A 15,607-nucleotide genomic window follows, 5' to 3' on the forward strand; every position below is an offset into this window, starting at 1 on the left:
TGACACTATTAAAGTCATAGTAGTTTTGAACTTTCATTTAAAGTACATACAAACTAAAAGTAATGCTATTTTTATAATAATGGTACAGCAAATGTTTTTGCTGTATAAAGGCATATACACTGTACATGTTTGATCAAACACTCAACATATAATTATAAAATGAAGTAAAAACAGTTTAATAAACTTTTAAGTGACAATCAATTAAGCAAAACAAACACCATTTTATACAAAATACATTTATTCAGTTGTCATTTTTACAATTCATTTTTTGAAACGTCAATAGAATGTCATCAAAGGCTTGTGTTCTAAGTCAAAACTCATTCCTGTGGAGCAGTGAAAGTGCTTGGTTTGTCTGCATTCCAAGTGGCAGTCAAAGATGATCAAATCTAAAAGAATCATAAACATCAAACACAATTTAAAATAGGAAAATTCATATATAAAGCAAAACATGTTTGTCATAAGTTTCCAATTATGACACGTAACATCACCGTTCACATTATTATCTATAACCTTAACAAGTTATAACAGGCATGCATATCACAACTGAACTCATTTACGTTCATGGCGAACCGCGCGAAGTCTGTGGCTTTGCAAATGACTGTGTATGTTGTGATATTCACACGGTCTAAAAACATTGAGTGCACAGAACGGACATCGATATAAATCGCCGACTCTGATGTCTTTGATGCAAATGGACTCATTCATTCTTCTCACTGTAACATGTGTCTGTCAACAACAATTAAATAATTACCAAAGATGTAAAGCAAAGAGAACCACAAATTATATCGCACAAGTATTACCTCCGCCATCTTCTTTCCGTCTAAAGGAAATTACGATTTTGTTTTAGCTAAAGGAAATGACGTCAAACTATGGTTACTGCTGATTGGCCAACGCAGTTGCCAGGAGGAAACTCCTTTGACCAATGAGAAACCTCTTACTACGCCCCTACCTCTTGCCACGCCCATTACTCCAAGCTGCAGCTGCAGCTGCCCCTGACTGTCTCGCGCGTGATCAGAAACTGCACCCTTGAAGCAGGAAGAGAGTGTTTTTTGTTTTTTTGTGACTATCTACTTTCTCTCTTGAGAGAAGAAAAGGAAAAGGGAATCAGCGATCGCTGAAGAGTGAAGAGACATTTTTTAATAGTTTGTTTCAGAACAGACAGCAGATCTTTGTGATTCTCATGGTTGTTCGTTTTTGAAACGATTGTTCGGGAAGTGAAAGTAAAGTCTAGATTGCTGGAGCACAAAGTGAAAATGGCTTCACTACATGAATCTTCAAAAGAAATTTCTTGTCCTGTGTGCAGTGAAATCATCAAGTCTCCTGTTCTTCTGTCGTGTGGTCACAGTTTCTGTAAAGAGTGTCTTCAACAGTTCTGGAGAAGTGAGGAAGCTCAGGAGTGTCCAATCTGCAGGAGAAGATCCTCAAGTGAGTTTATTCGTCCAAATTTTTCATTAAAAAACTTCTGTGAGTCGTTCCAGAAGGACAGAAATGAGAGTCGTTCATCAGGATCTGAGGAGATCTGCAGTTTACACAGTGAGAAACTCAAACTCTTCTGTCTGGAGGACAAACACCCTGTGTGTGTTGTGTGCAGAGATTCACAGACACACGCCAATCATACTTTCAGACCAATCTGTGAAGTCGTTTCATTAAAGGTAAGATATTTATTTCTGAGGATTAAAGCTTGTGTTACTACATATATACATGAGCACATGAGCATGTTACAGAAATCTCTGGTATTTTATTTTCCATTTAAATTTTAGGAGGAACTGAAGTCATTAAAAGAGAAACCTAAATTCAAAGAAAACATTAAAGGAGAGAAAACAGTTCAACACACCAAGGTGAGGATTGATTCTTTTGACATATTCACAAATTTAATTAAAACAGCTTAGTAATTTGTCTGAGATTACATGTTCCATTATTGGTGAACAACACACGCAGCCATTCTCTGGGAGTGTTCGATTCCAGGTTTTTCGGAGTCGAATCTGACTCCTTGATTCCATTTACTTGACATCAAAACATGGTCAGGAATATTACAAGATAGCAGTCGTTATTACACGGCTCTGTGGAATACTTGATTCTGATTGGTCAATCGCGCCCTCCGTATGTTATTCCCAGAGCCATAGAGAGCCTAAGTCCCGCCCCTCCGCTTCCGGCTCATGGGACCTTATTTCGGAAAAAATATGTATGGAAGTCAATGGCGAGAGATAACTTATCTTTTTATTCCGTCTGAACTGTCCCCTGAACTACACATATGATGTTTGTCAATTTAAAAGGTAAATATGAAAGTCAAGAAAGTCGCAGTTTGTCATAAAACAGAAGAGTAACGTTTAGTTGTATGTGAAAATCGCTCGATGAACTACATCTCTCGTCTCGCACTATGTAGCCTACGTCACAAGATCCGTTGCTCGTATGTGTGTATTCTGGCTCAAAACACGAGTCAGGCATGACGGCGTAACGTTAGGATTATAATGTAAGACTATAGAAAAAATGACAGACGTTAGCTTCAGTAAAGTTAGCTTCATTCATTGAGAGAAAAGGTATGACGTCGCATGTGCGCCTTCTGGGTTTGTAGTCTTTGTAATTACGTATTTTCACAGTCTTATACCTCAACAGTTTTACATCAAACTGCGACTTTCTTGACTTTAAAATGTATCTTTTAAATTGACAAACATCATATGTGTAATTCAGGGCACAATTCAAACGAGATCAAAATATTTGTTGCATAGCTGCCAACTTTTGAGTTTAGCTTGGAGTGAGATTTTTTATTTTTTTTTGGGTGGGGGGGGAGAGATGGGAGAAAAAAAGGAAGAAAATTTCTCCCACATTTCTGTGTGTGGGAGAAAAAAAACTTGCATCACAATAAGTTGTGATTGTCAAAACATTTGGTAACTTATTTGTATTAAGTTTACTGACAACATGTTACAATGTTTAGCTGCATGGTTACAATTGCTGGCAGGTTACTGTATTTATTATTGCTTGACATCTTGATTCAATATCGATTCATTTTGGTAATTAGTAGTTACAGTAGATACATGTTAACAAATAAATCACTAATGCTGAAAACATAGAGAGCCCTATTTTTTTATTAAAGGTTAAAAATAACAACTTAAATAAAATATAATGCGTTCTTTATTATAATAACAACTTAATAATATTTTAATGATAAGTAAAAATGTAGCCTAATATAGTGGACATATTAAACAAAACTCTCTAGCTAATTTTTCCAGCCTATAAATGGTCATTAAATTGCTTTCCTGATGTAAATGTAATTTATGTGACATTGTTCTAGCCGACCTGTTTTGCAGTCCATTTACATTTAACATTTACCTGTTTTATTGACTTCTTACCGCGGTTGAAAAACACTGATTGATCCGAGGCATACATTTCGGTAAGTTCGGGTTTATTTACTAATATCTCTCAGCTGAGCTCAGATTCTCATCACCAGTCGTCGCGGTTTTCCCCGCCGTCTTTCTTGTATCTCTTCTTCTGTTACTAAGTTCGGGGTGCAGTGCATAGGGTTCAGTGACGCTCATCAGCGCCATCTATGGTCGGGGAGTTTTTTCTTTTTTGCGTGAGAAATGTGATGTGTGGCGTGAGTGCGTGTGAAAACAGGCAAAACCGTGTGTCACACGGCGAAAGCGTGAGAGTTGGCAGCTCTGTTGTTGTCTCTCGCCATTGACTACCATACAATATTTTTCCGAAATAAGGTCCCATGGTGGTCGACCGGAAGGGGAGGGACTTAGGCTCTCTATAGAGAGTTGCGACAACGGAAGTTCGAAATGGTTCTTCGTCACGTGATTCGCGTAGACGGCGGATAGTTCCAGGAAGTGCTTCGGCGCCAATTCAAATCAATGGAGTTAGAGAGCAGAACTGTGATTTTTGGTCATTTGTAGTCAATAAATGCATTGATTTACAATATGTATATAATACACTGACATGTGAATGTAGTATGTGTATGTAGTTACATCAATGTTGTTTTTAAAATATAAAAATCTGATAATATTTAATGATTAGTGTGCTCAACTTGCGTTGCCTGCCTTTGTTAACATATTTCTAGCTAACGTTACCTTGGTAAAAGACCGTGTTGCAATTGTTTTGAAGTATTGTTGTGTTCTTAAACTTGTATGTTATTTAAGGGTATCACGTAGCCTATGTGCTATGGTTTCACAAGGACAGGAGACTTGGTAACAGGTGATTGTCTTAATGTAAAATTGAATTAAGTGAATTTTCAAATAATCGTATTTTTACCATGCTTATGCACCCCATGCACGTATTACTATATAAATGAATACACAATATATTCAGTTCTAAAAACAAAACATGATTATATATACACACACACATTATTTCCAAGTGTCCAATTGCATTTTGTGTCCAAGTGCATTATTTCCTTTTAACATAATTTGATAAATTCATGACATAAATCACTTTAATCTATAAAACCTATTTAGTTTAAATTAATTTTTAATACATTTAAATAATACATATTTTATGTTTTATCTTAAACCCCCAAAATATCAGGTTGTGCAACCGTCCGCAAAAATAAACCATTTAAAATAAATAAACTATTGTATTAAGAATAATAAATTGAAAACGAAATTATATGGCATCATTTTATGTTTAAAACCTTTCATATAAACCTTTCGTTTTAAAGATGTTGAGATAATTTAACAACTTTTGTTAAATTGAGCGTTAATCATAGTAGGCTACTTAGGTGTATCTGCACTTTTTCACAAAGACCAACACTGGCAAGTTGAATGTTTATTTAAAATAAGGAGCAAGAAACGTTTTGCAAATCCAAGGAGCTGAGACTGAAGGTGAGGGTACAGCGTCAGTGCGGGGGTCTGCAGGATCCACTGAATCCGCTTGTGCTTCTTGGGTTGAAAGAGATAAAGGAGACAAAAACGGGACAAATTATATACGAAATCAGCTGGGCTGAAACAGTAATATAGACAGATAATATTCAACAGAAACACAATGCCTAAAAAACTCCACCCATACGTTTTTGTTTACTCAAATATGCAATCTAAAATAAGGATTTTATTCTGTTATTGCACATTTAATACGAAATTAAACGGATATTCTTATTACCACTTCCATTAATGACTATCACACTCCCAATGTTATATTTAGCCTCTGTTTAGAAGCGTTTTCCCTCTTATTACACACAACAAAGGGTACAGCTACATTAATATAACGGGTTTAACATTAATAGGCTGTTCGTGGGTTTGTTATGCGCTACTAATTTTATCCAATGACCTATAATTTATCCGATAACGTCCACTAAAACTACTAATTTAGATAGCAATAATCAACTAGCATGCTTTAATACACAAGTTAAATTGATTCCGATGTACTGATAAAATACAATCTTGTTCTTTAAACGTCTTACCTTTTAAAAGGGCGTCACAAACGGTCTGTTCTGCTGGAACTCTACGGCGCGGCCGCTACTTCCGGGAACTATTGAGAGGCTCCGCGAGCCGCCATTGCTGGAAAAAAACCGTTCCATTGGAGTGAATGGAGTTGTCGCAACTCTCTCTCTATATGGCTCTGGTTATTCCCAGATAACAACCGCTGAAAAGTCATTAAAGTCAGCAGCGCTAGGGACGTTTTTTATTCGTGGAAGTTTTGCGTAAGTATTAAAACTCAGTCGAATCAATGTTTTGTGTACAGTTATTTAATTATGCCATCCAGTATCGTGAACTCGCTATCTCTTGTTTCATACAAACCCAGCTGCTGCCGTTTTGTGACTATTGTTTTGTACACTGTTGGATTATGAGATACAAACAGGTATGATTTCAAAAACAGTTTAATCTGAAATCAATCTTATCCCCATAATTATTTATGTGGCGAAATGCTGTGTAATAAGTGGTATGACTGTATACCGTATCTCTTAAATGTCCGTCTAGTTTGAACTTGCCGTGCTAGCAACTGCTAGCCTGGGTTTCCCCATACTGCCTTTGCGCAGCGCGATTTTATTCACGCTGAAAGGCAGTCTGGAAACCATGGACCAGATTTTCGCCTCATATAGGGAACCAATCACAGAACGGGGAGGGAGCAGCGAGACGATGACGACATCTATGCGACACAACTAAGCAGTTTGTTTATATCCATAATATACCTTCGACCCTCATATTTATCTTGCACAAACGGCAATAGTCGCTGAACGTCATTGTTTACACAAAAATATCTTACCCATCGTCTTCTTCCTTGTCTAATTTCTGTCGCTCTACATACGTCATCTGGAATAATGGAAACGATTGGTTATGAGCTGCGTACAGGCGCATTTGATAGACATTCTTAGCACCCAATAAACGGCGCCGGGCATTCGTAAACCACGCCTCAAATACGAGAAAATGAACATGTGGTTCCCAGACCCAAGTCTCAACGAGAATTGGGTCTGGCGTTAGCCAGGCTAAGCAACTGCTCTCTCCAGTTAAAAATATTTTAACTGTAATATAAAAATAAAATATTTCAACTCAGACCAATATTTCGTGTCTAATTATTTATGTATGTGGCAAGTAGCCGTGTGTAATAAGGGGGATAATGTACATCCAGCCCATTGTTCTCAGAATAACCCCCTTCAGGCTGATTAAGACCCCTCCGTTTTGCGTCGGGGTCCTCATCACCCTGTCGGGGATTATTCTCAGAGAACAACCGGCAGGATATACATTATCCCTTACTTAATTATTTTTCCCCAACACAATGTCTTAAAATCCACTGCTCTTTTAGCATGACTATCCTAATTAGCCCAGTTTAGCGATAGCATTACCATAATTTATACTACGGACTGTTGAATACTTGATTCTGTCGTGCAATTATTTTCAGGAAAACACGGCTAAAGTAGTTCCTGGCAGGTTTTGACCGCATTATAGTTCCATATCACTACGCCAAATGATTTCAGTTATTTCAAAGGTCCCTTACAACCGACAGCAGAGAAAGAACCCACAATGACAATGACCAAGCAAATAAATATAGTAAACAATTGGATAAAAATGACAAACTATTTCCATGTTTTTTTTGCCACAAAAATTATGTTTTATGTATGAAAAGCACATACTCTCTCCGAAAAGCCTTGAGTGCTCTGATTGGCCAAGAGCATTCGAGGCTTGTCGAAAAGAGGAGCTTTGTAGAAATCAGCGCGTTTCAGACAGACTGGGAATAGAGGAGCTGCAATAATGTACTAGAAATTATGTGTTTTTTGAACATTAAAGCATGTTAACCTTTTCTATAACACCCGTTGTGATCACCAAGCGTGTAAATGTAACGACCCTTACCATAATCACAAGCTTCAGCTACCAAGGCTTGTTGTAAACACAGTTAATGCTGAAAATGTAGATGATCATGCTGATCGATCGGACCCAACTTGAGCAGAATGCTTCACAGTGGTGCTGTGCTCTCCCAGGTTCAGGAAGCCGATGTTACGGTTTAACTGGTTACCAAGTGGTGACCTTAACAGATGTGAATGATCGGCTCCAGATTCATCACTTCAAAAACTTTTTTTATATAATATTTGTTTGTATTATTATTGTTAGTGGCAATGCTGTGTAAATGTATTGTTATTTATTATAATATTTATAATATATCAACAATTATTATTTACAGTTATCAGAAAGGGGCACAATACATTTGAGACAAAAGGGGCAGGGGCTTGAGCTGGTGTGTGGTGGGCGTTCTGGCGCAATATGGCTGCCGTCGCATCATCCAGGTGATGCTCCACATTGGTGGTGGTTGAGAAAATGTAAAGCGCTTTGAGGTCTCAGATAAAGCGCTATATGAATGTAACAAATTATTATTATTATTATTATTATGTGTATATTCCTTTTGGAGTTGAGAATTTAGGTCCCCACCAACCACATATGGAAACAGCAGAAAAAATAAATGTAAAATGCTTACATTTTCTTGGTTGAGTTATGTGAAAGAACCTTTATTGTTGACAGGGATGTTGCTGCACATTTTATAATTTAAAAATATAACAGTGTACAGTACATAATTTACACATGACCATAATTATTTTTGTGTTTTTATATTTTACATTACAGGACATAAATAATCTCATCAAGAAAAGCATCTTAATTAAAGATGGAAATCCTGAACGATACCTTCTGCAAAAAAAGACAGACAATATTGATAAATCTGAACTATATAGAAAAATGACCTTTGGAGAGAGAGTAAAAAACAAACCCCATAAAACCATTCTGCTGGTGGGAGAAACAGGAACAGGAAAAACAACCCTGATCAACACGATGATCAACTTCATGTTGGGTGTGAAGAGAGAAGACAAGGTTTGGTTTGAGATCACAGATGATCAGAGTGACCGAGCATCAGTTTACAGTCAGACCTCCATCACCACTGTTTATGGGTTTTATCCACGAGAGAGTAAAACTGATCTAACAATCATCGACACACCAGGATATGGAGACACTCGTGGAGCTGAGAAAGAGATCGCTGAGAGTTTGCTTAGTTTAAGTGAATCTGCAGAAGGGATTCATGAAGTACATGCAGTGTGTCTGGTGATTAAAGCAACACAGAATCGACTCTCTGACAGACAGATGTACATATTTGATGCTGTTCAGTCTTTATTTGGGAAAGATACTGCTGAAAACATCATCTTGCTCTTCACACACTCAGATGGATTTCCTCCTGTAAATGTCCTGAAGGCTGTTGAAGAGGCTAAAGTCAAGTGTGCAGTGAAGGACAAGAATCAGCCGGTGTTTTTCCTGTTTAATAACCGTCAGTCAGACGCTGCTTATGAAGAATATGAAATACAGCAGGAACAATCATGGAATCTCAGTTTTAGAGGAATGGAAGGATTGTTCAAGTTTCTTGACAGAATAAAACCAAAATCCCTGATGATGACTCGAGATGCTTTACAAAAATGGAAGCAGTTGGAGGCAAATATCTCTAATTTGCAGTCACATTTTCACATGATGGAACTAAAGCAAAAGAAGCTGAAACAAACTCAAGAAGCTCTGGAGAAGAACAAGAAATATGTAGAAGAAAATAAGAACTTTGAGTATGAAGTTGACGTGTCCTATAAAGAGAAGGTTGATATTGATCTCTCTAAAGCCAGTGAGGCGGTGTGCTGCAGCGTCTGTGAAGAGAACTGTCATTATCCAGGATGCTGGTGGGTCAGAGATCTCTCATGGTGCGAAGTGATGAAAGATTATCACTGTACAGTGTGCACAAAGAAATGCCACTCCAGAAAACACGTCAAAGAAGCAAAAATATATGTAACAAAGCAAAAGAAAGAGAAGAGGACATATGAAAAGTTAAAGAAGGAATATGATGTCAAAATTGGAGGTGATGTGTCTTTGGTCCAGAAGCTGGAAGAAGAACTGCAAGAATTAGAGAAAGAGAAAATAAAGCTGGTGATTGAAGCTTTTCACTGTGTGGAAACTCTGCAGATGATCGCTCTCAACACTGATTCTGTGATCATACTCCTGCTCATTGACTTTCTAACTGAGAAGTTGAAGGAAATAAATGAGCCTGAAAAGGCTGAAATACTGGAAAACATCAAGAAGAGAGCAGGAGAAATGCCTGTAAATTTCTAATTTGTAAGTTGCCTTGTTTAATAGCAAATGTCAAATGCTATATTGATTATTGTAATTTCCTGCTATATTAATTATTATTATTTTTTTATTTTTTTCAAAGAATAGCCTACATCAAATTCAACAAATGCACATGTTTCGGAAAATGAAGTGCATTTTGACCATAGACAGTAGATTTTAATGGCCACTGTGACTATAGAAACGGTTTGTGGTTGTATAGCTTTGCCACCTAGAGGCCATATGAGAAAATGATGAGTATTATCCTTCATGAAATATAGGGAAAGACAATTGTGTTATGGCTTTAATAAAAACTACTAGACTTTTCATTCATTTCATATAAGTCTGGACTTATGACATTTTTGGCTCACATGTTTATTGCTTCAATTTTGTGCTACAATTGTGCAAATGTGCTAAAAGAATGAATATGAAACGCTTTCACTTGTATCACATTTGTTTCATTATTAATAAATTAATTTAATAAGTTTTGGTGCAGTTTTGGTTTTAATTAGTTTTGGTTGTTTATTTGTGCTTAATTGCCAAGTTCCTGAACATTTTTAACACATTTCTTAAAGCTATAACTGCAAATTCAAAACCACAAAAATAATTGACCATTCAAAACTACATTATTGTTCATCTAATTAAACTTTTACTTCAAATGGCTCTCAAAATCATCCAAACAGACACTCTGAACACACATTACACACTGTGAGATTGAAAGATCATAACCTCATACGTGTTTTTTAGAGAAACTGCCTTAAGTTTTGAACTTTATACAATCCTACTGTAATCATCATAAATTACAGAAAGTATGAAGTTTTAAAAGAATTCTAACATTTTTAAACAACTTCTGACTTTACAATTTTTCTTACAGTATTGTTTAATCATATATTCACTACATATTCAACTATAAGCTTGGATTTGAATGAACCTGACAGACATCCAACGTCAAAAATTTACTGAATGTACAGTAGATCATGTTGAACAAAAAATAAAAAAGATTAAAAAAAAATATTGATCAGAATTAGTGCTTTTGGATCAGTATTTTGTCTGTACTCATGGTAAATCCAGAGAACGTACTCGTTTACTAACCTAACCTCGGTTCTCTCTAGAAGAGGAAAGAGTACTGCGTAATATCTTACGCTAGGGGAAAATCTCTTTTCCACGAGATATTGAAGCCAAAAATTATCCTTAATTTTGAAATAATGTAAAACGTGTTGCGGCAGCATGCAGACATAGGCAAGACTGTTCGCGCGCCTATAGAGCTCCGGAGGCTGACGTCACGCAATCTAAACTCCGCCATTTTCAAACAAGAGAGCGCCAGAGCGGCTGTAGCAGTGGTATCGATAGTGGTCGAATGATTATTCAAAGCCAGACTGTTTACACCTAAATATTTCAACATAGTGGACAGCTGCTGTGCGCCTGGATGCCATAACAGAAACATTTGTGATTAAAGGGTTAAGATTTCATGACATTTATTGTGTCTACTGTACTCACAGTGATATAGCCTATAGCTATGCTGGTTAACGTTACCTACAAACAAGGACAGCTAGGGTCGATTACGTTAGCTAATCGCCTAATTATGATTACGTCTGTTTCACATATACGCCGTTTGCAGTGTGTTTGCGGTGCATGAGCAGCGGGCACTAGTGTGCTTTCACATGCTGCGTTTGATCCACGGCTGTAAGTTACCACAAACAACATTTATTCACACATTTTTTTTTAAATAACTTTTTATTATCAGCATCTTTTATAAATAATATTTAAAATTGTTTCAGCATTTCAATACTATTTGTACACAGTTAGTTAGGTCTACTCTTTCACAGACGTGTTACCCTTCCAATGACGACAGAGCAGGTTTTAGCCGGCAGACTCCTAAGTTCAATGTTCATCACACAATTTGATTGCGTCCATTTACCCCTCCATGCTTTTGTAAGCTTTTAAAAAGTCTCCGGAGTAGGACGAGGGAAAGTTGATGAGGTAGTTCGTAGATATCAGGATACTGCAGGTCAGGAAAGCTATCCGTTCCTTTATCAATACACATGAAAAGCACGCCGGGGGCATTATAGGGATCTGTTATGTTTAATCTATTAAGTTGTGCTATGTACTGGTCTATGTCTTTTGAATTAAAGTGCGCAGTAACCTCTGTTGCTTTGAAACTCATGCTTCCGTCATTCATTCATATTCGCTCCCGGCTTTTTTTTACTGCCAAAATGGTGGCCCGAACACCGGTAGTCACGTGGGGTCCGGAGCTCTATTAGCTGTCCTGCGGCAACTGCAGCAGCCTATCGAGAGAGGCCCCCCGTGACGTCAGATCCAATGGGATCGTCACGTCACGTCACTGTCACGACACGCACACACAGGGAATTAGAGATCCAAAAGCAGTTTATTATTAAAGGGTAACCCGTACTCACAACCAGTCCAGGCAAAGGTCAAAATCCAAAAATTTTGAGTATTATCCATTTTCCTCTTCTAGAGAGAACCGAGGTTACGTTAGTAACCAAGTACGTTCTCTTACGGGTGGTCTCTCGTACTGCAAAATATCTTACGCTAGGGGAACACAGTGTAAAACGCCGTGCGTGCTGAGATCCAACACCAAAGTCTCAAGAGCAGGTGCCCAGGGCTTATATAGTGCATGATCACCAGGGACTCGCAGAGAGTCCGGGAAGAGGGGCTCAAACAGCATCATTCCCTTAATAAGTAGCGTCCTATAAGGAGCAAATTATATCAATAATGTTCCACACAGTCAGGGCGAAAATCTCGGCCTGGACTGATGAATATTATGGGTCTTACACACTGCCCATTGAGTTATTTAATCGATCAGTGAGCGGCGCTCAAGCAGTTTCAGTATTCTGAGCCGATAGCATAGAGGCAGACAGTACTGATTTATTAGACCGAAAGCAGCTTAGCCTGCAAGGCGGGAACCTCTAGGTTGTAAAACCTTATAAATGTAGATGGGGAGGCCCAGCCTGCCGCCATACAGATATCCTGCAAGGCAATCCAACTAGACCAAGCCCACGACAAGGCCATGCCTCTTGTGGAGTGCACTCTGACACCTAACGGGCACTGCAGGCCCTTAGAGGTGTAGCATCAACCATCCATCTGGATAGACTCTGTTTCAACGCAGCTAGTCCCTTAGAACTTCCGCTGAACGAAACAAAGAGCTGCTCCGTCTGTCTGAAGACAGTCGAGCGAGACACATAAGCCCTTAATGCCCTGACCGGACAAAGGAAGCTTGCGTCTTTTTCCTCATTAGAGACCGGCAGGGCCGACAGGGAAATCACCTGTGCCCTAAACGGTGTGTTGAGGGATTTAGAAACGTATCCGTGCCTTGGTTCGTTTGAGTATGACTTTCAAGTAATTTGGCCCAAATTCCATACACGTCGCACTCACTGAGAGCGCTTGCAAGTCCCCTATACGCTTTACCGAAGCGAGAGCCAGAAGAAACACTGTCTTGAAAGACAAGTGTTTGACATCTATTGATTGGATTGGCTCGAATGGGGCGCCTTTCATGGCTTCCAAAACCGTAGAAAGGTCCCACATGGGGATTGAAGGAGGTCTGGGAGGATTCAGCCTCTTAGCTCGTCTAAGGAAGCAGATGACCAGATCGTTCCTTCCAAGTGACTGGCCAAGCGTCGGTTTAGTAAACGCTGCCATGGCCGCCACATAAACCTTGAGCGTAGATGGGGTTCTGCCCTTATTCAGTAGCTCTTGCAGGAAGGAGAGAACCTCCGTCACCCCACAATCTGGGGGTGATATGCCACGAGCTGAACACCAGCCAGAGAACACAGACCATTTCGAGGAATAGAGCCGTCTAGTAGACGGGGCCCTAGCCTGCGTGATCGTGTTTAACACTCCCACCGGGAGGTTAGCGGGTACCCGTTGATGGCCCACGCATGTAGGGACCAAAGCTCTGGGAGAGGATGCCAGATCGAGCCCTTGGCCTGAGAGAGGAGGTCCCTCCTCACTGGTATCGGCCATGGAGCAGTGCTTGTCAGCTGCATCAGAACTGGGAACCAAGCCTGGTTCTTCCATAACGGAGCCACAAGAAGCACTGAGCATTCGTTTTCTGAGCATCCTGGAAATAGAATCAGCATTAGTAAGTAGTTCAAAACTCGCGTGCCCCGAAGTTTCAGGGGTGCAAGCGCCGCATCCTTGCACATCGTAAATGTACGGGGTGCTAGGGACAGGCCGAACGGGAGGACTGTGTATTGATATGCGAATCTCAAAAATCGCCTGTGACGTGACGCTATTTGTATTTGGAAATACGCGTCCTTCAGATCTATTGACATAAACCAGTCTCCTCGGCGAATCTGCGCGAGGATTTTCCTGGTTGTGAGCATTCTGAACCGGCGTTTCGAAAGCACTTTGTTCAGCGGTCTTAGATCTAGAATGGGCCTGAGACCCCCGTCTTTTTTCGGTACCAGAAAATATCTGCTGTATAGACCCCCTTCGCTCTGAGCTTGAGATAAAGGCTCTATGGCCCCTTTACTCAACAGTTTCGCTATTTCGGCTCGAAGTAGATGTGCTACATCATTTTCTACCGTAGTTTCGATTTGCGCCACTTAACAGCGTGGGACGTCGAGCGAACTGTAGCGAATAGCCTCTCTTTATAATGTTCAGCACCCATTCTGATACCCCGGGAAGCTTTGCCCATGCATTTGCATGAATAACTAGGGGTTGAATGAGATATGGGCTCTGGCCGCAACGTGGTGGTGACCGGAGAGCTTTGGTATGCTGTAACATAGACGCCGTGCTTGCAGCGTTCGAGGCGGGGGGCGCGCTGATCACAGCGGGCAGCCTGCCCCCGCTCGACTCTCCTAAGGCGGCTTGCTGAGAGAGAGCGAGCGGGGCGAGCCCCGTGGGGCTTGTCATGTCTGTGAGTGAATGTGGGCGCGGGACAGCGGGCACATTTACTACACTGAAAACACTGTCGGCCTGAGCTGACTGTATGTGCGTTGGTTTCGTTTTTACAGAAGCCGTGAGACATGCAGTGTGTAGTGTTTGTGGGCACATTCACTACAATTAATGCACAATCGACATGAGTCGATTTTATGTGTGCGAGCCCTGTAATGTGTCGAGCTGTGCTTGTGTGTAGGAATGAACACTGGGCTGTGGGCATTTTTACTACACTCATAACACCATCGGCCGTGGCCGGAATACAAGAAAATACACTCTTTATGAGATTTATCTGGGTCGCCGTAAAAACAGCGTTTGTGTGCAGGCAAACGGGCTGTCGTACCGGCTTGTTTTCTGCAAAATAGACTGGAACAGTCGCATTTTCTGGAACTAAACGAGAAGTTTTGGTGGAAGTCTGGCCGCAGTGGGACTTGAACACCGTCGTTTTCCTAGGTGGGCTAGGAAGACTTTGAGGCCTCGGGCTTTATCACAATCTTAGGCCGGGGCCTACACGAAGGAGGGCGGCGGCCAGCAGAGCGAGAGAGTAGTCTCTGGTCCCTCAGCGAATCTATTCGCGAAATCTTTGACAGACGATCCAAAGAGGCCAGCAGAAGACATGGGGGTGTCGAGGAACGCGGTGCGCTCTGACTCCGACATCTCAGAGAGCGTCAACCACAAGTGTCTCTCCGCTACGGTGAGAGTGGCCATGCTTCACCCTATGGCCTGTGCAGCGGACTTAGTGGTGCATAGAGCTAGGTCCGTGGCGCTTCTTAAGTCCGGCACGCTGATAGCTCCCGGTCCTTCCTCATCGAGCCTACGGAGAAGGTCGGCCTGGAAGACCTGCAGGATGGCCATCGAGTGCAACGCAGATGCAGCCTGTCCAGCGGCGGTGTAAGCGCGACTGTGCATGGCTGAAGTCGTACGGCAAGCTTTAGATGGTAGCGCTATCTTAGCACGCCGTCCAGCAGAGGGCGGGCAAAGATGGGCTGCTACAGCTTCTTCCACAGGAGGAAGAGAATGGTATCCTCTGTTTTTAGCACCGTCCACCAGGAAGAATGCTGCTGAGACAGGTACGCATTCTGGCTGAGAAGGGGGCTTTCCAGGACTTCGTGACTTCTTCATGAAGCTCAGGAAGAAAAGGCGTGGGTCTCGAGGACAGC

At 40.6% G+C, this 15,607-nt stretch overlaps 1 protein-coding gene across 1 annotated transcript; it reads left to right on the plus strand.

Moving 5' to 3' along the window:
- The first annotated feature begins 966 nt into the window (after nucleotides 1-966).
- On the plus strand, nucleotides 967-10,030 carry LOC306992514 (uncharacterized protein). Its single transcript, XM_079601483.1, has 3 exons — nucleotides 967-1,652; nucleotides 1,761-1,838; nucleotides 8,043-10,030. The coding sequence occupies exons 1-3, from the start codon at nucleotides 1,254-1,256 to the stop codon at nucleotides 9,552-9,554; spliced, it is 1,989 nt and encodes a 662-aa protein (XP_079457609.1). The 5' UTR covers nucleotides 967-1,253; the 3' UTR covers nucleotides 9,555-10,030.
- Nucleotides 10,031-15,607: the final 5,577 nt, after the last annotated feature.

The sequence above is a fragment of the Phoxinus phoxinus genome, assembly GCF_949152265.1.
Source record: "Phoxinus phoxinus genome assembly, chromosome: 24".
Classification (NCBI taxonomy): domain Eukaryota; kingdom Metazoa; phylum Chordata; class Actinopteri; order Cypriniformes; family Leuciscidae; genus Phoxinus; species Phoxinus phoxinus.

Bases quoted from the DNA above. Each gene is read 5' to 3' on its own strand.
- LOC306992514 (XM_079601483.1), top strand. From the start codon at position 1,254: ATGGCTTCACTACATGAATCTTCAAAAGAAATTTCTTGTCCTGTGTGC. The intron at 1,653-1,760 runs GTAAGATATTTA...TTTAAATTTTAG, and splicing joins GTGAAGTCGTTTCATTAAAG to GAGGAACTGAAGTCATTAAA. The intron at 1,839-8,042 runs GTGAGGATTGAT...TTTACATTACAG, and splicing joins AAACAGTTCAACACACCAAG to GACATAAATAATCTCATCAA.